This window comes from Oncorhynchus mykiss, chromosome 32 (genome assembly GCF_013265735.2).
Source record: "Oncorhynchus mykiss isolate Arlee chromosome 32, USDA_OmykA_1.1, whole genome shotgun sequence".
In the NCBI taxonomy this organism is placed as follows: Eukaryota; Metazoa; Chordata; class Actinopteri; order Salmoniformes; family Salmonidae; genus Oncorhynchus; species Oncorhynchus mykiss.
The window spans coordinates 33,264,066-33,284,030 of record NC_050572.1 but is presented as its reverse complement, the minus strand read 5'-3'; the positions used below and the strand labels follow the sequence as shown (position 1 = coordinate 33,284,030).

Below are 19,965 nucleotides of genomic sequence, written 5' to 3'. Positions count from 1 at the left end.
ACAAATGACATGTTTTATTTTTCACCAGAACTGTTGACATGCATAGACCAATGGGGTGCGCACAGATAACTCGGGTTAATGTTTTGTTTAATATGTATTTAATTGTTTTAACCATCAAGTGAGAACTACAGGAAATAAATACAAAATGAAATACCACATTCGACTGGCATATTTGGCTTGTCGTTGTTTGAAGCACCTTGTTTGTTTTCAATAAATACAATAGAATTTCACTATGTCTGTACAAATGGATTCTAATGCACATTTCCAGTAGGAGAACTGGTGACAGCATCATGTGGCTGTGATGGAGACAAACTTGAATTATTCACGCTGAATATATTAACGCTTTGGTATAATTAGCACCTTGCCACAGTTTTTGAAAGCATGCATTTATTCACTGTTGTACGAGATAACTTTTGGCCGTCATCTATTAAGCTCATACACATATTTAACCCTGATACCTTCCCTGCTTGAAAAGAGACGGAATGTCACAAATCCTGGTAAGTAACCCTGTGTTCTACATAAAACAAGAATCAAATTCCAGGCATCACACCTGTAAATACTGGACTGGTTTGATGGCATTCTGGCCTATTCGCTGGTCTCGGAACGACAGTTCTGGCCTGTGTATGACAGTTGTAACAAGGATTAAAAATACATGTACCGTACATCACGTTCAGTACAATTTACAAGGTTAATGGCTTTTGATTCATTGGTCCTTGGAGAAGGCAAAGACACCCTTCCGTCCCATTGCATGCAACATTATTGGCCCAATAATAAACAGCCATACAGTTCAGAGACAGTACATTGCTGTTAGGACTTTATTATTACAGTACTGAGCAAAGAGATGTTCATAGTCACATCTTAGGTTAAAGCCGCGATAAAACTAGAGATCTCACCGCTTTGCTTCCACTCCACAAAGCACCGTAAAGTTTCTATTCACCCTCCTCTAGTGTGTTTGACCAGCTTTAGGATAACTAGGCTGATACAGTTGTTTGGTACAGAATTTCACTGTGGAGATGAATAGACCATGAACTTAGCTAGACAACATGGACGTCTCCGTTTTGTCAGGCCTGGTTGGCTACAGGCTCGGCTGTTTTCCAGTCCTCCGTGCTCTTCGTGGAACTCCTATTCATTCATTGGTTTCCCCTTAATGTGGTGAGGCAGCAAGTGAGGCGTAGGATGGGGCGGGGCTTAGATGCAGAAGACGTACAAGTGTGTGGGGAAGGCAACGCAGAGAGGTAGAGTGGGTGAGACAACTGGAAAGAGAGGCAGCGGGAAGAAGAGAGGAGTGAGAGGGGGGTTCCGCGATGGTGGGCTCTGGTGTGCACGGAAGGAGGAGACGGCTCTTTGGGCCAGCTGTTCGTTGGAAAAGAACACGCTTTTATTCTGCAAACGGTCAGAACTCTATCTCTCGTTCTCGCAATCGATCTTTGGTCTCCTCTTCGTGAGAATGTTTGTGTTCTACTTTTCTCTCGTCGTCCATTTCTATTTGGGAGATGTTTTCCCCTGGGCATGTACTTGAGTGAGTGCATGTCTGTTTCACAACAGTATTTGTGTGTGTGTGTGTGTGTGTGTGTATATATACATGGTCGGGAATTAACTTGATATCATGAAATACATTTGCAAATTACTGGACATGTACTGTATATTTGTGTGTGTGTGTGTGTGTGTGTGTGTGTGTGTGTGTGTGTGTGTGTGTGTGTGTGTGTGTGTGTGTGTGTGTGTGTGTGTGTGTGTGTGTGTGTGTGTGTGTGTGTGTGTGTGTGTGTGTGTGTGTGTGTGTGTGTGTGTGTGTGTGTTCATCAGTGTAAGTGTATATTCTATACGTGTAGGTGTTTCTCATTTCTCTGCACGGTGTTTTAGCCCAGGAAACAGACAGGTCCCACTTCAAAGCCAAATTTCTGGTTGCTCTCCCCAAAGTCTGTGATCTTGAGGTCCCGCAGGGGAAGCTGTTCCACCTGGGGCGTGTTCACCTCCACCACTGTCCTGTCGAAGCCCTTACGATACTGCAGACAGACAGAAACAGAGAGACAGGTGAAATCACTACACGTGCAGCAAGGGTATCTGCCTAGGATTCATTATTATACTTTGATTGTGTGTAATGGAAAAATACAGTTCCGTAGTAATACTTTTTGTAGTTATTCAATTAGCCTACATCAGATTAAAAATAGAGCAACATTCAGGGAATTCCTTTTTAAAAATCTAATGGGGGGATGTACCCCCGGACCCCCTATAAAATCTCAGGTTTCTTAGTTTACTTTTTGAGATACTTGAGATGCGCATCCATAACTTGAATGTCCGCACACAGAGGTGAGTAAGCTAGAGATGACCTTTGGTTACCATGACTCCCTGGAAAACACTGGCAATTGTTACTGAATATGACCACACTGTTTAAATAAACCAATTAAATAAGACTCACAGAACAGCCGTCGACCAGGGCCTTGATGTATGGGCTGGTCTCGTAGCTGAGGTCCTCATCGTTGGCGCCTTGGAAGTGTAGCGCCCTCTTGTGGCCGTTATTGGCCGTGCGGTCGGCCCAGGCCACGGAGCGGTGGCAGTGGTAGGTGAGGTTTTGGCGGGCCTGGACACTCAGCAGCCGCAGGAAGCCCAACTGGACCACGCCGATCGGCTCGCCATTAGAGTCCACATACGAGAGCTGGGGGGGGGGGGGGGGGGAGGACGCCCCATGAAATAAAAACTCAGATAAAGCCAATAGATGTGAACTCTATAATAAGCATGAAAGCAGAGTGTGATGTCTCAAACCTGACATTAAATAAACATGTTGCTTAGTGACAGTGTTATTATGATAATGCTTTGATCATTTTCCTGATCGACCTTCATCTTTACCCATTGGTTGATATCTAGGTCAAACATAGCACACTAATGGACTATAATGAACGTCCCTCTGGTGCAATAAACCCAAACTAACCTTGCTGCCAGTTGCAAACTCACTGTACCAGGAGCCTGGTTTCTCCGTGGTCCAAGAGCTGAGCTTTACCTAAGAGAGAAATAGAGAGACAATTACACTTACGTAGAGTTTGTGTGTGTGCATTATTGACTGACAGGCCCAGTCTCTCTTCTCACCGTGTCCGCGCTCTTGCTGGGGTACAGGCAGGTCTCCCCACCGGCGGTGAAGTTACAGAACACCTTGAGAGAGTCGCGAGAGCAACCCTGGTTGGGGTCGATCCAGTACTCTCCTACAGGGGGGAGCAGAGAGACGAGGCACGGCTAAGTACCAAGGAACTCAAATTCAAATGTCTTAATGTGACTAAAATGACAATGTGAAGTCGCCATTTATCTTTCTCTGCGTTGCTGGTGTCTTAACCAAATAATTAGCATAGTACACAAATCTCCATCAAAACCCATCTGTTTCAGCTAGAGATATGGTTGTTTAGGCTGCGTCTCCATCCCCCGGATCCGCCGACGCCGGCCTGCCGTGTCTGGGTTGGAAGGTGGCTGAGCTACAGCGATGTTTGTCAGACCAGGAGACATCCCGAACGGTTTGGGCTGCAAACTAAGGCAGTGAGCTCCAAAAGTGTTGGGACAGCGACAAATGTTTGGTAGTTCTGGCTCTGTCAGCATTTTGGATGCGAAATTACACAATGACTAACTATGGAACATTGTTTACATGTGTATTAAAGTAGCCAAACGTTTAACATTTGGTCCCATATTCCTAGCTGTGTTTGCTGTTTGTTTTCGTTGTTTCCCAGATGATTTTGTGCCCAATAGAAATGAATGGTAAATAATGTATTGTGTCATTTTGTGAGTCACTTTTATTGTGAATAAGAATATAATATGTTTCTAAACACTTCTACATTCATGTGGACGATACCATGATTACAGATAGACTTGAATGAATAATGATGAGTGAGAAAGTTACAAATGCACAAATATCATACCCTCATACCCCCTGCTAACCTCTCACCATTCCTATTACAATGGAAGTTAGCATTTTTTGGGGGGGGTATGATATTTGTGCATCTGTAACTTTCTCACTCATCATTATTCACGATTCATTCAAGTCTATCTGTAATCATGGTATCGTCCACATGAATGTAGAAGTGTTTAGAAACTAATATTATATTCTTATGTTAGAATTGCCACATTTTTGTGAATTGTTTTATGCCTGAAAGCCCCGTACCGTCTTTGAGCTCTGGCTGGCCGAGTTTCAGGTCCTGACAGGTGCGTGCAGGGCTGTCCTTGGTGCCCAGAGGGAAGCGCATGGTCTCGATCTCCTGTCGCAGCGAGTTCAGTGAGCCGAAGATCTCCTCCATGCCCTCACTGCCTGTCAGGAACTCTGTGCCGGTGGCGTCGGCTGCGACCGCCTCTGCGTCTGTCTCGGACAGCATCCGGCTGGCATCGATGGAGCGCTTTGACTTCTTGGAGATTTGGATGGGCAGCGGCTGGATGACGTCGCCTGGAGGACCCTGATTGGAGGCGGGTCACAGAGAAAGGTTATTACTGGTTGATAATCATTCATGAGATTCATAGATTTAGGTTAAATTGAACTTATTTATGTTTGAACTGAAAACTGTAGATGTATGAGAGCATATGCTATGCTCTAGAATGATGTAAGCAACTAACCATAGATCTAGGCAGGACTAAAATACGAGTATTTAATTCGTTTCATGGAGTAAACTGATTGTGCAAAGGATGGGTACTCACTGGAGGCCCAGGGGGTCCTGAGACACCCTTCTCTCCCTTGGGACCAGCTCCTCCCTGGAACACACAGACAGGAGATAGAGATTTGAACAATACTGTGCACATGGGACTCAACAGTGACTATAATATGGAAGCAGATATTCCACTAGAGAGAGTGCGGAGGAGGATGTTCTACTCACTGTAGCACCCTTAGCTCCCTTGACACCTTGGGGACCCTGGGAAAGAGGCGCAGGGAGGTCAGGGTTATCATTCAATAGACGCTAACTATTACCACTGTTATACGGCCATAGAAAAGAGGACATTTTAAATTGATTAGAGAGCGACCGAATTATGCAAGACACAAAAGGCATGGAGGCATTCGTGCTTAAATCTCTCTATGTTACCGTCTTTTTAAAATTTTAGAATATACACAATGCAGATAGAGGATGTTACATGATATATTGGTAAAAGAACCAGGAGAGGTGATGTAGAAGTGGTTACTCACAGGCATGCCAGCAGGGCCACCAGGACCGATAGGCCCAGTGCCTCCAGAGACACCCTGAAACACACAGGAAATGCATCAGCACTGAACTCAACTGTTTGTCGACGGGCGACAGAATACATGTTCAGGAGGGACGTGTCGTACAGACACAACAACAGATTATTTCGAGTGTGCGTGTGCTCTCTTTCAAAGCTCTATAATGTCCGCTAAGGAGAGACAGGTGTCACTCACAGTCTCTCCCTTGTACCCGTGTGTCCCCTGTGGCCCTGGCAGTCCTCTGTCTCCCTTCTCTCCCTGCTCTCCGGTGGGCCCAATCAGACCGATCAGACCCGAGTGGCCCTTCTCCCCCTTGTCACCGCCCTCGCCGCGCAGTCCTGGCAAGCCTGGTGGTCCCTTGAAGAGAGAGAGTAAGAGTAAGATGGTACTGTAGCTAAGGAAGTGGGTATATTCACTTGAAGCATCAATATAGCACTGTATGCCCATAGATCAACACTGTGGGAGATACAATCTATTATAGATCTATTCATGTACGCATCTTATCTCACCAGTGGTCCGGGAGGTCCCTTCTGGCCGGCAAGGCCTGGAGAACCTTGTTCGCCCTGGAAGAGATCATCAGAAGGAAGTTAGTGACACTCAGCCTAATGCACCAAACAGCTCAGCTACACTGTTAAGCTCATAGCTAGTAGTAGTGAACAGACGATAATAAACCCTATAGAGCAGAGGGTAAGACAGATGGACACCCGTACAGACAGACAGACTAGAACAGTAGACGGAACCACAGACTGAACAGCCCAGTCTGTCCATGGAAGCGCGGGATCATCTCGCTCACCACTGATCCAGGGAGTCCTCTCAGACCCTCCGTTCCTGGTTTCCCTGGTTGACCCTGAGGTCCGACGGGGCCTGTCTTTCCTGGAGGTCCGTTAGCACCTGGGTCTCCCTGGGGGGGGGGGGGGGGGGGGGGGGGGGGAGAGAAAGGAGAAAAAAAACATTGATAAACTTCAATATTCCAAATCCCCAACGTGTGTTGAGCAAATATTTGGGAAAAAAATTGACAGAGAAATATACATTTGGTGTCAAGTCTGTCTGGCATGGCGTGCAAACCATCACTAGACAGATAGAAACTATCCACAGGCTAAACTGCCAGTGCCAATACATTGAACGGCGACCTTTGAACTCTTACCTTAGTTCCCTTCTCTCCTTGTCGTCCCTCTGGCCCTCTCGTTCCAGCAAGACCCTAGGAAGTAAGCAATGTGTAACATTCTCAACGTTATGATGCTTTCACGACCGCCTATCGGCCACCTAGTAGTCTTCATTGAGTAGATATATGCACCTATCAAACAGAATACATTGGGAACAAACAGATATGTCTGTGGATGATAGTTGTGGTTTGGCCTGTTGAGCTGAACGATCTTACCCTCTTTCCAGGTCCACCAGGGGGTCCATTCTCACCCGTGGGTCCTGGAGATCCCTACAGTAGAGAGCACGATCACCATTATAACGCCTCAGTGACCTATGCAGGGTCAATAATAATTATAGAGAACTGAACCAAAATAAACATGGTTGTTTTAGAGTTCCATAATAATCTACATTCTAGACAGGCCTGAAGAGCGATCTGCTCGGAAGGACTTACAACTTTAATCTTGCAGTGCCATTTTATGTTTCAACAGGTGCTTCAACATGGGAAATACACTTTCCTGGGGCTTTAATTGAGATGGTTTGTGGCTGGGACTTGCATACCAATGTCCACAGTGGCCCCTTAGTCCTCTCTGACCCCATTACATTTCTCAATTCTAAATGTTTTTGGATACATCTTAAGGATGTGCTTCACATTACAAACACTACTCTTGCCGGGAGCCATTTTGAATCGGGGCGATGGTAAACGGACAACATATGACCTAATGACATCCAGTTCAAAGTGCTTAATGAAGGCTACAAGGACAGTCCTGAAGATCCCATGTAGTACCTATAGTAAGTTAGGGCAACTTACAGCTTGTCCTTGTTCGCCGTCCTCTCCCCTCTCTCCCTTTGCGCCATCTTGACCCTAAAGAAGAGAAACAGAGTCATTATCAATGATGGTAATTGCTAAGATGGTGTCAAAAGTAGATACTTTTTGGGGGTTTTAATCATGGAAAAAGATTCACAGATACACCAGCAGAGACACATCTTGCACTCACTAGGTCTGAAAAGTATGAACACCTGCATTGGAATATCTGTTTAACCACAGCAAAACAGATCTAATGAAACGTGTGTGAAGAGTGTTTAGATACTCACTCTGGGACCGAGTTCACCAGGGGGACCGGGGTCGCCAGGGAAACCAACAGGGCCCTAGGAGAGAGACACAATGGCATTACGTTTGACTTACAAACTTTACAGACCAAGTGTGATTTTTTTGTGACAGTGTTTTCCTATAGAGTGCAGTGTTTGACATACAGGGTTTCCTTTAGGTCCGTCGTCTCCAGGGCCTCCTCTTCCACCCGCAGGGCCAGAAGCACCAGGTTGTCCCGCCTCTCCCTTGTCACCATGCTCTCCACGTGGGCCCTGCCATTGGACAACAACACTGTCACTCGCAGTACAAAACATCTATGCATATAAACATATATGTGTGTATGGGACAATACCTTGAGGCCCATGAGAAGAAGCAAAGAGACAGAGTAAGGATCAACCTCTCACCTTCTTTCCTGGCTCTCCTCCGATTCCAGGTGGTCCAGCTTCACCAGGCTCTCCCTGTCAACACAACGTGTTCAGTTCTCAGAACATACATGTACACACATATCATAACTACTACAACAGAATGTGGAAATCGAGTTATTGTGAAGTCATGTATACCTTATCTCCCAGGTTTCCAGGGTTACCCAGACCACCAGGAGGACCTTGAGGACCCTGAATAAACAAACCGATACACATCATAGCGTCAACGATATAAAAACAACAAGAGTCATACCCATAATAACATATATGTCTTCAAATCAACAGGAAGACTACAGTAGGTATTTATGTGGGATGGCTTCATAACATCACCAGTAGCATAAAAACTCCATCACAATAAAATCATTTGATATGATTATTCTATAGTGAGGAAAGAGTTCTGGAACGTTTTGAGAGAAGATTAGTACTCACGTCAGCACCGCTGGGACCAGCAGGGCCACGGGGTCCTGGGGGGCCAGGTGGACCCTAAAGAGACAGATAGGATGAGTTTAGCAATATCCTAGTGTGTTTCATGCGAACAATACCTCTTTCCTGAACTATTGTGATTGGCTTCATGAGATCCAATCATCTGTTGGGTTGCTCCAATTTGTCGTCGACTCTCACCATTGGTCCGACATCTCCAGTCTCTCCCTTCTCTCCTGATGGGCCTGGCAATCCCTGCAAGATACATTCACAGTTAGAGATGCCATTGACCTATCGCGTCACAATCACACGTTTATTGTACTAAGGCTAACATCATATAGTCATAACAGAAATCAGTCATCATACCTGCAGTCCAATAGGACCTGGGGCCCCTGGGAATCCTCTTGATCCTTCATCTCCCTTGGCTCCAAATGGCCCCTGCTGACCTCTGGCTCCTAGTTCTCCATCAGCTCCCTGAACAATGGAGATATTAGTGAAGGGGACATTTCTGAGGGGCACCATGCTATGAATTCCTATGTGTCTGATGCAATATTGATGATACACTGTACGTTGATGGAGTTAAGTGTTTCTACTTACAGCAGCGCCGGGTTGACCGAGTGGACCCATTGGCCCTGGTGGACCGGGAGGACCCTGTTGACACACAATGTTTCATTGTAGCCAAATGTATCACTGTACTTCAGCAGAGAAAATCCTATTTATAGTATATTGTTCAGACACAATAGATGTAAGGAACATAACAAGATCTGTGGATTTGACACGGACAGCAAAATAAGGGCGGTAATGTCACTCACATGCTCTCCTTTGCCGCCCTTTGCTCCCTTCTGGCCGTGCTCTCCAACCTCACCCTGTAATACACAATTCACCACCAAGGCCTTTGTTACGAGAGGTTTGAAATTAGCATTATGATATAGTTTCAAGTGGTTTGAAATGAGCATTATGATATAGTTTCTCAAGTGGTTTGAAATGAGCATTATGATATAGTTTCTCAAGTGGTTTGAAATGAGCATTATGATATAGTTTCTCAAGTGGTTTGAAATTAGCATTATGATATAGTTTCAAGTGGTTTGAAATGAGCATTTTGATCAAGTTTCAAGTGGTTTGAAATTAGCATTATGATATAGTTTCAAGTGGTTTGAAATTAGCATTATGATATAGTTTCAAGTGGTTTGAAATGAGCATTATGATATAGTTTCAAGTGGTTTGAAATTAGCATTATGATATAGTTTCAAGTGGTTTGAAATTAGCATTATGATATAGTTTCTCAAGTGGTTTGAAATGAGCATTTTGATCAAGTTTCAAGTGGTTTGAAATTAGCATTTTGATATAGTTTCTCAAGTGGTTTGAAATTAGCATTATGATATAGTTTCAAGTGGTTTGAAATTAGCATTATGATATAGTTTCAAGTGGTTTGAAATTAGCATTATGATATAGTTTCAAGTGGTTTGAAATGAGCATTATGATATAGTTTCAAGTGGTTTGAAATTAGCATTTTGATATAGTTTCTCAAGTGGTTTGAAATTAGCATTATGATATAGTTTCAAGTGGTTTGAAATTAGCATTTTGATATAGTTTCTCAAGTGGTTTGAAATTAGCATTATGATATAGTTTCAAGTGGTTTGAAATGAGCATTTTGATATAGTTTCTCAAGTGGTTTGAAATTAGCATTATGATATAGTTTCAAGTGGTTTGAAATTAGCATTTTGATATAGTTTCTCAAGTGGTTTGAAATTAGCATTATGATATAGTTTCAAGTGGTTTGAAATTAGCATTATGATATAGTTTCTCAAGTGGTTTGAAATTAGCATTATGATATAGTTTCTCAAGTGGTTTGAAATTAGCATTATGATATAGTTTCAAGTGGTTTGAAATGAGCATTATGATATAGTTTCAAGTGGTTTGAAATGAGCATTATGATATAGTTTCAAGTGGTTTGAAATGAGCATTATGATATAGTTTCAAGTGGTTTGAAATGAGCATTATGATATAGTTTCAAGTGGTTTGAAATGAGCATTATGATATAGTTTCTCAAGTGGTTTGAAATTAGCATTATGATATAGTTTCAAGTGGTTTGAAATGAGCATTATGATATAGTTTCAAGTGGTTTGAAATGAGCATTATGATATAGTTTCAAGTGGTAATACAGTAGTTTGGATATGTGATAGAGACAGATGATTGTTACTAGCCTTGTCTCCGTCCTCTCCTGGAACTCCGATGGATCCGGCTGCACCTGGCAGACCCACTGGGCCCTGGACACCGTCACGCCCAGCCGGGCCAATCGGACCTTTCTCACCCTGAGAGGGAACGGGGTGGGAGAGAGAACATGTATGAGACATAGAGAATAGAGAAGAACAATGACTCAATCTGACAGCTCTTTATATTGGATATGTGTTGTAAAAGTACTCACAGGCACTCCCTTCTCTCCTGATGGTCCTGGAGGCCCCTGGGGGCCGGGTCTTCCTGGGGGTCCGATGGGACCTCCGCTGCCTGCCTGTCCTCTCTCACCTGGGGATCCCTGCACAGGTATGGTTACAGACATGATTACAGCCAAGGTGATGTGGACGTCAACAAATACTGTGCATCACATTCTCTTTTCACAATGATTCATTTCAGATGTAATTATTGCCAGACGTACAGCTGTTCCGGGAGGTCCTGCTGGGCCTTCACTTCCTTTCAGTCCGCCACCTCCCTAAAGACCAGACAGGAACAAGTTAAAACACTGCATGTGCAATCTATATTCAGTATGACATCTCGCCCTGTGATATAGAGAATAGTGTGCTATTTTAGATGCAGGCAGAGTGTTGGTTAGCCTGCTCACCGGGGTGCCAGGCATTCCTCTCTCTCCAGGGAAGCCTCTCAGTCCTGAGGGCCCGTCTTTCCCGGGGCCGCCTGGGGGACCAGGGTCTCCCTTCGTTCCCTCCTTGCCAGATGGTCCGGAGAGTCCCTGCTCGCCTGGTGGTCCTGGAGGCCCGGGGTGACCGCGCTCGCCCAGAGGGCCAGTCTCTCCTGAGGAACCCTGGGACAATCAAGAGGAGGAAGAGGAGGGAAATGAGTAATGAAGATGGAATGTGAATGGTGGATATGATCTATAAAAAATGGATTGGACACTGGACAATGTAAATAAAAGAAAGTTGCATTAATCTTACCTGAGGGCCAACAACACCTGGAGGCCCGGGTGGCCCAGTCTTTCCTTGGAATCCCTGTGGAATAGAAAATTAAATGAATTGGGTCTTGAATATAGCCTTGTGTAACCCCTAATGCAATCAGCTCAGGCAATCATGTGTGTATCGTGTGAGGAAGTAACAGTAGAGCATGAACAGTATAATTTGAGATCAACTACAAAAAACAAAAAAAGGAAGACATGGCACTGTTTGTAAGATACATTTATTTCTGATAGCGTGTACGCCACATGTTCCGGACACGAAAACAGACTTACAACTTCTCCTCTCTGTCCAGGGTGTCCGGGCAGTCCATCCTTTCCTGGTGGTCCCTGGGTAGGAAACAGAAAGAGTTGAGGGAAAGAAGGCACTTACCGTTTCAAACTACACTAATCATTCTTAAATGATTGCTATATATAGTACATATTGTGGCCTTACGGGAGGTCCCTTTGGCCCCGGGAAACCGTTTGCTCCTTGAGGTCCGGGCAGTCCCTGAAAGATACAATGGGAGAAGGACAGGTATAAGTCTCTCAACAACATGTATGTTATAGTGGCACGGCAAAGTGTATATCGTAAACAAATACATGAGAACTCCAACAACCTACCCTCTCTCCTGGTGGACCAGATGGGCCGTCACTTCCTGATGTACCCTAGTAAAAAGAAATAGAAGCCCAGAATTAACACCATCACATGCAGCTAACCAATATTCCAGCTTTATTATGACGTGTCTTCCCTGTGGTGGCCAGTAGGTGAACTGACAGTGCTGTTGAGCATTAAACCTCCGTAAATGTATTGTTGATATTCTAGACATTGTCTTACCTTGGCTCCTGATTTCCCAGTAGACCCTCTTGGCCCTCTCTGACCCCTGGGGCCCTGTTGGAGAGATATGGATAATCGATTAGGAATGGTATGGGCATTTGGTTGAGTGTTTCTGATCCACTTCAAGTTGGTTCATCTCAGTAAACTAACCAAACTGTTGTTTGTTCCCATTACAATATGAGCCCTGGTTTAAACAGCGATGCATAAACTATAAAGAGAGACTTTGACAATCAACAGTAATATAAATACGTGGAATTTAGTGGAGTTGAACTGTACCGTTGGTCCTCTTTGTCCTCTAGGTCCAGACTTTCCAATCAGACCCTGAAGAAACACAGACTCAGTCAGACAGACACACAGGCAACATCAGCCACCAGAATCAACTTCAGTGCTATTGACTTTGTACCTGGGTTACATCACTCATAGAACATACTGCGACAATTTGAGTTTGAATTCCCTTACCCTTGTTCCCTTCTCGCCGTTGGTTCCAGGGAATCCTGGGAAACCGAGGGAGCCCTGAAAACACATCCAGCATTTGTTAATCTAGCATCCGTATTGTCAGTCCTTTTATTAAGATAACATTCCAATTGTTACCTGCAAACAATTCGAAGGAAATCGGGGTTATCGTTACCTTAGGTCCAAGTCTTCCAGGATAGCCAGGAAGTCCAGGAACACCAAGTTTACCCTGCAATCAGATACTGTCATTAATGACCCTCTGACGAACCTATCAAAATGACCATAAACAACAACATAGACGGAACCACCATCATGTAAAAGTTGGCCAACCAGGTAGGTGTGTTTATGAGATACTTTCAAATATAGTGTCATTTTAATCAAGATAAAGAAACTTCTGTTATACAGAATATCAACCCTACTCTCACCTTCTCTCCAACCAGACCGATGGGCCCGAGCTCGCCAGGGGGCCCAACACGACCCTTTGGCCCCTCAGGACCGTCCTCTCCTCTGGGGCCGGGCACTCCACCCTCTCCCTGTTAGCAGGAACACACAGGGGAATCAATCAACACTGATACATAAAACCACATAACCATACATTAAATCAAATGTGAATCAATACATAAACCTTAAATTAAACAAATAATTGTATGCAAATAACAAGGCAAGAAACAAGGCAAATAACTTCAAACATGTAACACGACATTGTAAAACAGTACATAATACTTGAATATAATTATTTGGAGGAATTATTTAATAAACAACATGTATCTTACTCTCTCCCCCTTGACACCAAAGTCTCCTTTAATTCCAGGGAAGCCATCTTCTCCCTAAAAAAAAGGCAATTGTGGTTAATATTGAAAGCTGAAGGCCTTATGTGTATGGTCAATCAAGTGTTTGGGATGTTGTCCCTAAAATGCACAAATCCAAATAAAGTCTTCCTAAGAACTCTTACAACATAAAGAATTATGAAAACGTTGGTGGAATAATATTTAAAGTGTAAAAAAAAACAGTATGTACATCTTCTCACGTTTAGGTCAGAGAGAGACAATGAACTTGACACCTGTGTGGCTTTCGTGTCTGAAAGTGTGTCACAGTGCGCCCTCTAGTGATCCTAACCTAAAAGTACAGATACCAGTGGCTGATCTCTGAAACTGCATAACAATGGCTGTGTCATTCACAAAATACATGTTAGTGGGCTGAGAGAAATAACTTCACAACATTTCTAAACGTATGTCGAATCAATCTAACCCAAACACTAACGTAAATGTTTCAGAGGCATTACTATGCCCACGACATTGCTGTCATCATGACACAGGACCAGCGTTGTACGTCACCTTCAAGATACCAGAAGCAGTTCTCAAAGTGAGAGGCTACTTATTTTTTTATCTAAAAGATAAGATGTTTTATTGTCACATATACTATTCGGCAATCCCTGATACATTGGATGAGGTCACCTACCTTCTCTCCTTTGTGACCCTTCAGTCCACGGATACCTTGAGTTCCCTGCAATTACAACCGGATTAGGAGGTCAGTCATTAATCAGGTATTATCGTCACAGATTAGGGACAATTAATGACGACTTTAGCAAAAAAAAACTCATCTCACCTTAATGCCACGAGGGCCAGGATAGCCAATAGTTCCCTGAGGACCGTTGGGACCCTGTATGAAGATAGGAGAGAGGGTTAATGATGCACTACCTCACACAAGACACAACGCATAAGACATAATATATAGGCAGGCATCTTGGTGGGGATTTTGGCACGGAGGTTGACTATATTTTATGAATACTGTGCAGGAGAGAGACGATTAGAGGATCTCACCTGGTTTCCTTTGGTGCCAACAGGTCCCTCCTTTCCTGGGTGACCCTGTGAGGTGAAGAGAGTATCAGAGGTCAAGAGAGGCATTATCAAGGGCAACTTCAATTCAAGATGTGCTGATTACTTGTTCTTACCACTTTGTTCCATGAAAATGCAATAAAGTACTTAACCAGTGGAATTCTGCGCAATGCATTATTTATTTTACCTTTATTTAACTAGGCAAGTCAGTTAAGAACAAATTCTCATTTTCAATGACGGCCTAGGAACAGAACGACAGATTTGTACCTTGTCAGCTCGGGGATTTGAACGTGCAACCTAACCACTAGGCTACCCTGCCGTCATCTCATGTTAAAAAATCTCTGCAGATTACCAATAATGTTTCCATTGCTCTATTATAACATACAGTAGAGATGAGTCCAATATAGGTCAGTGAGTACGTGACTTACAGGGGGGCCGTCGGCTCCGGGCATTCCTGGCAGACCAGGTTTTCCTGTGGGGCCCTGGGGGAGGAGATGAGAAGAAAGTCATGAGTTTACTTGACTACTGATGAAAATACTGGTAACAATGTTATCATCACTCAGTCTAAATACACTAGGACCTAAGTTACAAAGTACACAATACTTTGTCTCCTTGTCAATCATTCCTGGCTGAATATTCTGAATGTGACGCTTCACTAGTTGTGACAAGTTCTGGAGACTTTACTGGAGCCCGTCGGGACGGTCAATATCTTTATGAAGATTCATTACATAGTAATTACACACACAACAGTCATGGATCACTTTGATCTCTTACCTTATCTCCCGGGGGGCCGTGGGCTCCCTGTGGCCCTGGCATTCCCTGAAACAATCATGTCATACGGTCAGATCTGGTCAGAGATACATCGCTTGGGACATTATTACCACAGATTACAGTTGTGTTATTAGAGGTTGCTTATTTTTCATTGGATCATCCCACATTGTAAGGAGGCGAAAATTTGAATGTGATATCCAGTCATTTGCAAGTGTTTAAATTGGCTAAAATCTGTCCCCAATAATGTGTCTCCTGCTCTGTGACGTTTCTCACCTGTGTTCCTGAGGTACCCTGCTGCCCTGGGGGCCCTGGCTCTCCTTGGGGACCCTGAGAGAGAAAAAAGAGAAGAGAGAAGAGGAGGAAGGAAGAAGAGAAGGTTTGAGACTTTAAGAATGGTTTGCTCTCAATGGGAATACATCAATATGTTCAACTCCACAGAGGACAAAAAGGACAGAAAAACATTCACTGACCAGGTTTCCTTTAGGACCGTGGGGACCGTCGTTTCCACGCACACCCTGAAAGAGGAAAAAGAAAATAACATAAAATAGAAAAGACTGCTAGTTATCAAAGCTATATGCAGGGTAAACAACACACATGACCTTAAGTGGCCTTCTACAAAATGACAATCTAGATGTACTAGTGATAAGAACATGATCCTGTACTTTAGGGGCATTTTAGCTGGTGACATGAGGTTGATGTGGTCTGCTGACACTGTTGATGTGGTTCCTGGTCATATAGTTGCCTACTTTAGGGGTGCTTAGTACTTTCAGGGGTAGTATGAGGGAAAAGTTGTCATTCTGGGATGTAGTGAAACTATCCCAGTGCAGTGTTTGCTTGGTCATGGTGTTGTGTTAGGGTGCACCGTCATTGGCAGATCATTTGGCATATTTTTTAACCTAAAAAAGGTTTAAGTCATTTAACATATTTCAATATATTTTTTCCAATATGTTTTATCCTAATATGACGCTTTAAGGTAAAATATCTTGAAATAAGATATAATAATTACTTGCATAAAGCCTTTTTAGGTTAAAATAAGTGAAATGATCTGCCGATGACATTAGATAATTTAGCTTGGTACAAAAAAAAGCAAGGAAAAAAGCACACATTTGAAGTTAATTATCCCTCAATATAAGATATTTAGGCTTGCTTATATTCACTTTTTGCAGTGTAGCTTCACAGCCAAGTATATTTTGAGTAAAACTGACATTCAAGTGTGGTGCACCAATGTGTGTACTTACAGGAGGGCCGGGGATTCCGTTCGGACCTTTAGGCCCGAGCAAACCACGAGGTCCCTAAAAACAAGAGCGAAACAACAAACGAACACAGAGAGAAAAAGCCAGGAACGGGTCAATAACAAGCCAGCTAAAACAGGTAGTCGCTATAAACAACACAATACACACACTATTATCCCAAAAATGTGAACGTGATGGTAGTGAGACGGAACCGATGTCAACGGTAGCGTCAGAAATACACTCACGGGTTCACCTGGAAGTCCTCTCGGTCCGATGTCTCCGTCGTCTCCCTGGAAACAACACACACACACACACACACACACACACACAAAAGGTGAATGATAGAGACAGGATGTGAGGAAGGAGGAAGGAATTTGAAGGATCAATGGGGTCATGTTAAAAGACCACGGTGAGAAATGTAGAAATGTAGATGCAGTGTGTGTGTGGTTCTAGGTTCAGTGACCACTCTACTCTAGTTCTGGGCTGATAGACTCATAGTTGTATAGATCTCTATGGAGACATGGGACTGATAGGTCAATGTCTGATGTTTCGCCAAACTACTTACCCTCTCTCCGTCCTCTCCAGGACCTCCTAGGGGTCCCAATCCTCCAGTATCACCCTAAAATGGTGGAATAGAGAGGGAGGAAGAACAATTAAAACGACAGCATGCTTTATCACACTTCGATTCCACTCTGTTTTCCCTCTGTTTCCACTCTGTTTCCGTCATGGGTAATCTTCCTTCCTGGGCAATAACCACGAGTGACAATAGTTCCAGATGGAGTGGCTTGGTTTTCCCGGTCCCTTGCTGCAACACGATTTCATTTCATGTGATACTCAAACTCTCTTTGTCGAGGCCTCTACCATGTGTCTACTACGGTGGTGTGCTGGGTTGACCTTCGACCGTGAACTCACCCGGTGTCCTTTGTCTCCGGGCAATCCAGGCAGTCCGTCGAAACCACGGTCCCCCTGCGGGAGACAGACACGTCGAGTCAGGGGGTGGAGAAAACGGAAAGAATGTGTGCGGCTGTTGGATGAATCCATCGACAACACAGTACCGCGGCGTGTTCAAGGCGCAGCAGTAAGCCAGAGCATCAAATGAAATCCGCACTGAGAATGGAAAACGATTCATGTGACCTGAACAACGATTCAAAAGCAACACGCATGCAAAGTCGAGGCCATACAGACCGTTTCAGAGAACTTACGTGAGGTCGTAGAACAGAATCGGGAAGAACAGATGATGTTTACGACAAAACAAGCAGCTGAGAGCTTACCTTAGGCCCGCCCTCTCCTGGCATGCCTCTGGCGCCATCAGCTCCAGCACGACCCTGAGGGGAGATAGAGGGAACCACACAATCAAATCTATTGTCACAGCATTCACGTTTATTCTAATCTGCATGGCTGTAGACATAGCATACCATTTAGTGTGAAGCAATGTATTGGGCATGCATACAACTAGCATGCTAGTATCAACACTGGAATGTGGGCAGAGCGCGTCCGAAATGGCCCCTTATTCCCTATTTAGTGCACTACTTTTGACAGGGGCCTATAGGGAATAGCGTGCCATTTCGGGCGGATTCATAAATACAGTAATGGAGATCAGATTACGCTCACTTACTCTTCTTCCTGATTTGCCGAGAGGACCGCTCAAACCCTGTGGTCCTCTGGGGCCCTGAAAAAAAGAATAGATGTCTGTGATGAATGCCTGTCTGAATTGAGTATCGATAATAAACACATAAAGAGAAATAGTCTCTACTACTATACTACAGTTGAGGGAAAACAACCGTCTCTTCGCAACTGACCAGCACTACAGTGGTGTAAAGGTACCTGTATAAAGCCAATCTGTGGTCTGAGTCAGATATAGGGGGAAGAAATGTCCACAGACGTGGTTCTGGGATGAATATCTCTTTACCTGAGGCCCAGGATCCCCACTCTCACCCTTCAGACCAGAACTTCCAGGGGTACCCTGACATAGAACAGAAACAACCCTTATTGCGGAGGAACACACAGACGTCAATCAAATAGCCCAGTCACTCTGTTTACTTTATCCCCGTGATGATCTGGGGACCATCTACACACGGTCAATATTCTTATGATACAGCGACAGACTGTGATTGGAGGAAAAGGGAGGGTACACACCAGAGGTCCTGTGCGTCCAGTGTAGCCCATTGGTCCGGGTGGTCCCTTCAGAGCCAGCTAAGAGAAAGGAGAAACAACAAGAGGTCCCCGTCAGCCCTTAGCCATTACTCAGACCATTTTGAACACATGAGAACTGCACTTAAGAACACTGACCCGAAAGAGATTGCATTCAACCTGCATGTTGTCTTGTGTTCGTTAAATCATTCGGGGTGTTTTTGTAGTGCGTGCTAAAGCTGTGTGATAAACCAGTGTGACGGACAGTGTTGAACTCTCATCCCTCACCCTGGCCTGAGACAGAATGGCCTGAGCCTGGGCTTCCTGTGCTGAGACCATGGGACCCTTGTCTCCTCCACTGCTTCCAAAACGGAACTACAGAGAGAGAAAACATACAATTATTCCCAATTAAGGCAGTTTGTCATCTTCAACCTTACGACTCAGTACTGGAGTCTGAGTCGGAGACAGAAACAAACTGATGAAGAACAGGGTAAAGATTAAGACTGTTCAAAGACAACAGAGAGAGAGAGAGAGAGAAAATGTATGGAAACGAAAGGGGAAAGAAAGAACGTAAGAGGGCCGTAGGGATGATTGCCAGACGGGCATCAGTCGTTCACTCACGGGCAGCATGACAGACGTTCCGGGGGGGCCAGGGACGCCATCGGCACCGGGGATACCAGACTTTCCAGGGATTCCCTACAGGAGGAGATACCAGCACAGTCAACCACCACAACAAGACAACTAAAGCCATAGAGAAACAATACATCAAGTGTAACTTGTTCAGAAACACAGATATACATTAGATAGTAGGTAAAGTAGGACTCCCGAGTGGAGCAGCGGTCTAAGGCACTGCATCTCATGGTTCAAAATCCAGGCTGTATCACAATAGAATACCGTGATTGGGAGTCCCATAGGGCGGCACAGTGTCGTCCGGGTTTGGCCGGGGTAGGCCGTCATTGTAAATAAGAATGTGTTCTTAACTGACTTGCCTAGTTAAATAAAGGTTAAATAAAAACTCACCCTCTCGCCAGGATCACCAACAGAGCCAGGAGGGCCAGATGGGCCATTAGGTCCGGGGAGACCCTAAGGGAGAAGAAGAAAAGTTTGGGATAAGTACAGTAAATAAAGGTATTCTATTCTATGAGACGCATTTCAGTGGAAAGAGGTGGATGAAATGCACTTACTGCTGGTCCCTCTGGTCCCGGAGGTCCCTCAATCAACATACCCTGTGAAGAATGTAAAACATGGGGGACTGAGAGACAGTGGTGGTATTTCAACGGTCAGACGTTGCTACTTATTTC

General features: G+C 44.3%; 1 protein-coding gene across 8 annotated transcripts in view; it reads right to left on the bottom strand.

Moving 5' to 3' along the window:
* Positions 1-81: 81 nt before the first annotated feature.
* Positions 82-19,965, bottom strand: part of LOC110487595 (collagen alpha-2(XI) chain) — a 44,297-nt gene continuing 24,413 nt past the window's right edge. For 5 of the 8 annotated variants that reach the window (XM_036970721.1, XM_036970722.1, XM_036970724.1 and 2 more), the window contains 56 exons: positions 19,849-19,890; positions 19,685-19,747; positions 19,286-19,360; positions 18,953-19,039; positions 18,671-18,727; positions 18,444-18,497; positions 18,150-18,203; positions 17,806-17,859; positions 17,447-17,500; positions 17,100-17,153; positions 16,780-16,824; positions 16,541-16,594; positions 15,773-15,817; positions 15,576-15,629; positions 15,306-15,350; positions 14,960-15,013; positions 14,517-14,561; positions 14,302-14,355; positions 14,155-14,199; positions 13,470-13,523; positions 13,122-13,229; positions 12,872-12,925; positions 12,703-12,756; positions 12,520-12,564; positions 12,244-12,297; positions 12,030-12,074; positions 11,863-11,916; positions 11,703-11,756; positions 11,413-11,466; positions 11,085-11,282; positions 10,902-10,955; positions 10,674-10,781; positions 10,453-10,560; positions 9,061-9,114; positions 8,846-8,899; positions 8,615-8,722; positions 8,450-8,503; positions 8,258-8,311; positions 7,967-8,020; positions 7,811-7,864; positions 7,571-7,678; positions 7,412-7,465; positions 7,128-7,181; positions 6,555-6,608; positions 6,321-6,374; positions 5,970-6,077; positions 5,686-5,739; positions 5,372-5,533; positions 5,144-5,197; positions 4,839-4,874; positions 4,663-4,716; positions 4,139-4,424; positions 3,082-3,194; positions 2,927-2,995; positions 2,417-2,653; positions 802-2,003 (listed from right to left, as the gene is read on the bottom strand). In XM_036970721.1, the coding sequence (XP_036826616.1) occupies positions 1,857-2,003; positions 2,417-2,653; positions 2,927-2,995; positions 3,082-3,194; positions 4,139-4,424; positions 4,663-4,716; positions 4,839-4,874; positions 5,144-5,197; positions 5,372-5,533; positions 5,686-5,739; positions 5,970-6,077; positions 6,321-6,374; positions 6,555-6,608; positions 7,128-7,181; positions 7,412-7,465; positions 7,571-7,678; positions 7,811-7,864; positions 7,967-8,020; positions 8,258-8,311; positions 8,450-8,503; positions 8,615-8,722; positions 8,846-8,899; positions 9,061-9,114; positions 10,453-10,560; positions 10,674-10,781; positions 10,902-10,955; positions 11,085-11,282; positions 11,413-11,466; positions 11,703-11,756; positions 11,863-11,916; positions 12,030-12,074; positions 12,244-12,297; positions 12,520-12,564; positions 12,703-12,756; positions 12,872-12,925; positions 13,122-13,229; positions 13,470-13,523; positions 14,155-14,199; positions 14,302-14,355; positions 14,517-14,561; positions 14,960-15,013; positions 15,306-15,350; positions 15,576-15,629; positions 15,773-15,817; positions 16,541-16,594; positions 16,780-16,824; positions 17,100-17,153; positions 17,447-17,500; positions 17,806-17,859; positions 18,150-18,203; positions 18,444-18,497; positions 18,671-18,727; positions 18,953-19,039; positions 19,286-19,360; positions 19,685-19,747; positions 19,849-19,890 (4,155 nt within the window). In that variant the 3' untranslated portion in view covers positions 802-1,856. Of the gene's footprint in view, positions 2,004-2,416; positions 2,654-2,926; positions 2,996-3,081; positions 3,195-4,138; positions 4,425-4,662; positions 4,717-4,838; positions 4,875-5,143; positions 5,198-5,371; positions 5,534-5,685; positions 5,740-5,969; positions 6,078-6,320; positions 6,375-6,554; positions 6,609-7,127; positions 7,182-7,411; positions 7,466-7,570; positions 7,679-7,810; positions 7,865-7,966; positions 8,021-8,257; positions 8,312-8,449; positions 8,504-8,614; positions 8,723-8,845; positions 8,900-9,060; positions 9,115-10,452; positions 10,561-10,673; positions 10,782-10,901; positions 10,956-11,084; positions 11,283-11,412; positions 11,467-11,702; positions 11,757-11,862; positions 11,917-12,029; positions 12,075-12,243; positions 12,298-12,519; positions 12,565-12,702; positions 12,757-12,871; positions 12,926-13,121; positions 13,230-13,469; positions 13,524-14,154; positions 14,200-14,301; positions 14,356-14,516; positions 14,562-14,959; positions 15,014-15,305; positions 15,351-15,575; positions 15,630-15,772; positions 15,818-16,540; positions 16,595-16,779; positions 16,825-17,099; positions 17,154-17,446; positions 17,501-17,805; positions 17,860-18,149; positions 18,204-18,443; positions 18,498-18,670; positions 18,728-18,952; positions 19,040-19,285; positions 19,361-19,684; positions 19,748-19,848; positions 19,891-19,965 lie in introns of all 8 variants that reach the window. The other 3 variants (XM_036970726.1, XM_036970727.1, XM_036970728.1) reach the window with 1 other exon arrangement.